At 38.8% G+C, this 5,386-nt stretch overlaps 1 protein-coding gene across 1 annotated transcript; it reads right to left on the bottom strand.

Moving 5' to 3' along the window:
- Nucleotides 1-1,592: 1,592 nt before the first annotated feature.
- Nucleotides 1,593-4,184, bottom strand: LOC118561615 (gastrula zinc finger protein XlCGF57.1-like). The gene is made up of 2 exons (XM_036133850.1): nt 4,166-4,184; nt 1,593-3,389 (listed from the first exon to the last, which is right to left on the bottom strand). The coding sequence occupies exon 2, from the start codon at nt 3,337-3,339 to the stop codon at nt 1,672-1,674; it is 1,668 nt and encodes a 555-aa protein (XP_035989743.1). The 5' UTR covers nt 3,340-3,389; nt 4,166-4,184; the 3' UTR covers nt 1,593-1,671.
- Between the last annotated feature and the right edge of the window lie 1,202 nt (nt 4,185-5,386).

Raw genomic sequence — 5,386 nt, 5'->3', positions numbered from 1 at the left:
ATAGATTGATATCTAGTTCAAGTGAAAGAACTGGCAAACACAAAGTAAGTAAACTTTATTTATATTTTCAAAAATAAATATCAGACAGTGAATTTATTACAGTGTAAAATTACCAAACAGTAACATCACAAGAACAGCTTACAAGGAAAGCATCAAAAATACATAAATTTAACTAACTGCTTGTCTAAATAAAAGTGTCTTCAGCTGCTTTTTAAATGACTCATTAAACAAAGACTCTCTCAGTAACATCCCTGGATGATGTCACAGCTAGCAGAACGCCAGACCAGATGTACCTACATTATCTTTGCTTTCTTCTATATACTTCTGCACTGATGCTGTCCTACCCGCAAAGACAATCAGAGTGTTTCCTAACCAGAAACCATGGGTGGATAGCTCGGTGCGGCCCCTGGTGAAGACCTGGAATGCAGCGTTCAGATCTGAAGACAAACTGGCCTACAGGAGGGCTAAAAGTGAACTTAAAAATGCACCCAGAAGGCCAAACAAAGGTACAAGCAGCGCATCGAGGACCACTTCAGCAGCCTTCTTGTTAGCACTGCACTCAGCTCTGACACCTGCAGCAGCCCAACACCTATGTTAGAATGCTCTTTGTGGACTTCAGCTCAGCATTCAGCACCGTGCTCCCAGTCATGCTGGTTCTGAAGCTCCACAATATTGATTCTCCACACCTCTCTGCTCCTGGATCAGTGACTTCCTCACCAACAGACCCAGGTGGTGAGGATAGGGAACATCTTTTCCACTGATCGTCAACACAGGAACACCACAGGGCTGTGTCCTCAGCCCAGCGCTCTTCACCCTTTTCTCTCAGGACTGTTCTGCTGTCCATCCCACAAACACAGTGGTGAAGTTTGCAGACACCACTGTAGTGGGTCTCATCTCCAACAATGAGACCCACTACACAGATAAGGTTCACAATCTGACATAGTGGTGCTCCAGGATCAATCTGATCTTGAACACGAATAAGGCGAAGGAGGTGTTAATAAATTACAGGAGCATGAAGATCGAACACGTGCCACTCTGAATACATGGAGAGGTGATGGAGTGTGTGGACAGCATTAGATTCCTTGGCATTCACATCTCCCTTGACCTCTCCTGCACAATGAATACCTTCCACCTGGAGAAGAAGACCCAACAACGGCTCTTCTTCCTCAAAAAATTAAAACTGACCGGACTTTCCACCAAGTTGCAAATTATTTATTTTTTTACATTGCTTTCATATAAAGTATTTTATCTATCAGCATAACTATATGGTATGGGAGCTGAAGGAGAGGAAGGACCTAGCACATGTGGCGAGAACAGCGCAGGGGATTGTGGGATGCCGTCTACAGAAGACTCAGTTTATGCAGCATGAGTTCAGAGAAGGGCCAGCCAAATCTCCACTGATCCTACGCACCTGGGCAATGCACTGTATTCCCCTCTTCCATCAGGTAAACTCGGGTTATCAGGTAACGTATAAATTCCTGAATTAATGAACTTAGAAACAGCTTCTATCCAAGAGTTGTGAGGGCTATCGCTCCCTTTTGAGACGTTTGTGGCACATCATATTTTACAATCACACTGCTGTTTTTGCCTATTTGGACATTGTTATTCTGAGGAGAAATCAAATTGCACATTTCTTTAAATGAAGCCTCAAGATCTCTGCATACAAATTTCCTATGTTTTATCTTTTGTGTGGATTTTCATGTGTGCTTTTAAATATGAGTGGAGGGAAAAAGATTTTCTACACACCTCACAACCAAATGGTTTATCTTCTGTGTGGATACTCATGTGGCTTTTTAAACGTGAGCGGAGGGAAAATCTTTTTCCACATACATCGCAACCAAAGAACTTCTCTCCTGTGTGAATACTTGTGTGCACTTTTAAATATGAGACCAGCGAAAATCTTTTTCCACACACTTCACAACCAAAGGGTTTATGTCCTGTGTGGATTGTTGTATGTCTTCTTAAACTTGAGCCAGAGGAAAATCTTTTTCCACACTCATCACAACCAAAGTGTTTCTCTCCTGTGTGAGTCCTCATATGACTAGTCAAAGCTGCCTTGTTGGAAAATCTTTTACTACATGCATCACAACAAAAGGGTTTCTCTCCTGTGTGAAGTCTCATATGTTGTTTTAAATCTGACTTCCTGGAAAACTGTTTCACACACTCATCACAACCAAAAGGTTTCTCTTCAGTGTGGATTCGCAAGTGTGTTTTTAAACCTGAACTGAAGGAAAATCTTTTTCCACACTCATCACAACCAAATGGTTTCTCTCCCATGTGCATTTGCATGTGCGTTTTTAAACCTGAACCAAAGGAAAATCTTTTTCCACATATATCGCAACAAAAGGGTTTCTCTCCCGTGTGAATTCTCATGTGTGGTTTTAATTCTGAATTCCTGAAAAATCTTTTCCCACACACATCACAAACAAAACGTTTATCCCCCGTGTGAATTCTCCTGTGTTCTTTTAAACGTGACCCGAGGGAAAATCTTCTTCCACATTCATCACAACCAAAGGGTTTCTCAACTGTGTGGATTTTCATGTGTCTTTTTAAACGCGAGTCAAGAGAAAATCTTTTTCCACAAGATTCACAACCAAAGGGTTTATCTTCTGAATGGATAATCATGTGCCTTTTTAAACGTGAGCTGAGGGAAAAAGTTTTTCCACACACATCACATTCAAAGAGCTTTTCTCCTGTGTGAACTCTCATGTGTGCTTTTAAATATGAGCCCAGGGAAAATCTTTTTCCACATGCTTCACAACCAAAGGGTTTATCTTCTGTGTGGATTTTCATGTGTCTTTTTAAACTTGTGTTGAGGAAAAATTGTTTACCACACACATCACAAGCAAAGAGTTTAACTACTTTGTGAATTGTCATATGACTACATAAGGCTGACTTATTAGAAAACCTTTTACTACAGGCCTTACAACCAAAAGGTTTTGACCCGAGGGAAAACCTTTTTCCATAAGTATTACAATCAATGGATTTATCCTTGGTGTGGATTGTTATGTTTGACTTTAGATTTTTTTTACAATTAAACTTTTTAGTACCAACAACTTTTCTTATTGAATCCACATTTGAGTCACTCTCTTTAATTTTCACTTTTATATAGTCAGCTGAAGTGCTGGTTTGAAAATTTCTGACTTCTGTTTGCTGTTGATGCAAGTAAGAAAATATAGGTTTCACTTCCTCCTCTTCACTCTTTATATGAACTACAGTTAATGGAAACGAGGTATCTTTGGTCTCCTCCTTGAAATTTAGTTGCTCTCCTTCCTGGCTGACCCACATTCTTTCACTTTTCTCCCTTATATGAAGAATCTCCAGCTCCTGCTGGTCCATAAAAGGCTTCTGTTCTTCAGGAGCCTCTTCTTTAACATCTGCAGCCAACACTGAAACACATTACATGCTTTATCAACAACTAGATCTTTACAATGTTACAACCATGGGAAAGATTCAGTTTAGAGAAAAAGATTTGATCAGCAGTGTAGAGAAAACTGAACCTCAGGAACTGACAGTTTCACCCTAGAAATGATCACCAGTAACTTTAGGGTCATTCTGTTGTGGAAATTTATTGTAATTATTTCTTTAAAACGTTTAATAATGGCTAAATTGGATAAAATATGACAGTTAAACATTGATTTGTAAGTATATATTTGTTATATGAATAAATATTTGTAGCTGATTAATTGAACAGTTATGTCTTGTTATTGTTTTGTTGCATTTAATGACACACAGTTTTATATTATTAGCTACTTTTGGCTCAGTATTTAATTAAGTGAGTCATTGATTTATTTCTTTATATATTCTAAATTTTGGCAGGATTGGTCCTCCATAGTGAACAGCCAGAAGAAAACATGCAACCCTCTTTCTAAACAAGATAAACCATTTTTTCAAGCACAAAGAAAAACTTGATACTGAACGGTGCTACATGCTAAGCTAGCATTAGCGCCTCCTATGCTACATGCTAAGCTAGCATTAGCACCTCCGATGCTACATGCTAAGCTAGCATTAGCACCTCCTATGCAGAGCTGCAGGCTTATCCAGTTTTCTGGGGGAAAGCCTGCAACGAGTTGTGATGAAGAGGAGGAATCCATCAGCTGCTGAAAACGGCTCCTAAACTTTAGCTCCATCCACACAGTTAGCATGAAGAAGGAAATCTCCAAACCTGATGGGTGCAGCAGAACTCTGGGCTGGAAAACATCCCCCATCATTGGTGTCTCCTCTGCTGCGTCCTGCCGCTCTTTGAGCTCCTGCTTCCCTCCAGTTTCTCCGCTGTGCCTCCAGCTGCTGGACTTCTTTCCAGACTTCATCACCTGCAGCAGCTGCTGCTCTCTTTCAGCCTCACCAACACTCCCGATTCTGGCCTCACAGCAAAACAAGGACAAAGAACCCGGAGGAGATCAACGCGGCTGCGCTGTTGGCGAAGAGGCGCATAAAACACGGCCGCCATCTTGGTGCGGTCATCCTGCAAACAGCACCAGGATGCCAGAGGCGGATTCTCAGGATTTCTCATCAACTTGTTTGTAAAACGAAAGATAATTATGTCAAGGTTTCCCCTTTGCTTTAATCTAAATGTTGTTCTTGAAAATAAAATAAATAATTTAGCTTGTTTTTGTAGTGTTTTTGAGTCATTCTATTAGAATGGGTAAAATTGGACACTGATATTTTCATGTTTTGGACCCAAAAGTAATGTTTCTATGTATATCTTTTTATATCAGGGATATATTTAACTTTCAGGAAAAAAAATTCTTTCATCTCATGCATTAGTTTATTTTTAGTTTTGATCATTATTTCCAGATGTTGTCTCTTTAATTCCTCAACCCTGTTATGGAAACTTGAAAGGCTCTCTGAATATTATCATAAATAAATTGGGATAGAAATCAACATTTTCACATAGATAAAATGTCCCCCATACTAATTCAATCATTTTAAACTGAAAGATGACATAAAATCACACATTTGTGTACTCTTATTTCCTGAAATGTGACTAATCAGGGAAAGCACTCTTGTCATTTTTAATCAAAAATGTTTTTAAACTAAGAATTGTAATCACAATAAATTACACATGATAGCTCTTAATATTTTAAATAAAGTCAAAAGACATTAAATTAATTTTCAACATTGAAATTTATTTTTTTTATGAAACTGTAGGTGTGACGGGGTTGAGACCAGCATTACAGGGATGAAGATGGTAATGGGGTTAAAGGGACAAATACAATTTTACATATTTACTTCAATGTACAGCACTTTCCGTTGGCATTATACTGTATTTAATTTGGAACCATAGCAAGGACACCAGATATAAATTGCTGTTGAATTGAGCTTTATTACTCTAAAGTAAAAAAAAAACAGAATATTACCAACAGTAAAACATTAAGTGAAATGA

This window comes from Fundulus heteroclitus, unplaced genomic scaffold (assembly GCF_011125445.2).
Source record: "Fundulus heteroclitus isolate FHET01 unplaced genomic scaffold, MU-UCD_Fhet_4.1 scaffold_68, whole genome shotgun sequence".
Taxonomy (NCBI): Eukaryota; Metazoa; Chordata; class Actinopteri; order Cyprinodontiformes; family Fundulidae; genus Fundulus; species Fundulus heteroclitus.
Note: the sequence above shows the minus strand (reverse complement) of the source record. Positions and strands in the feature narration are given on the sequence as shown.

Coding starts and splice junctions, on each gene's coding strand:
- LOC118561615 (XM_036133850.1), bottom strand. CDS start 3,339: ATGGACCAGCAGGAGCTGGAGATTCTTCATATAAGGGAGAAAAGTGAA.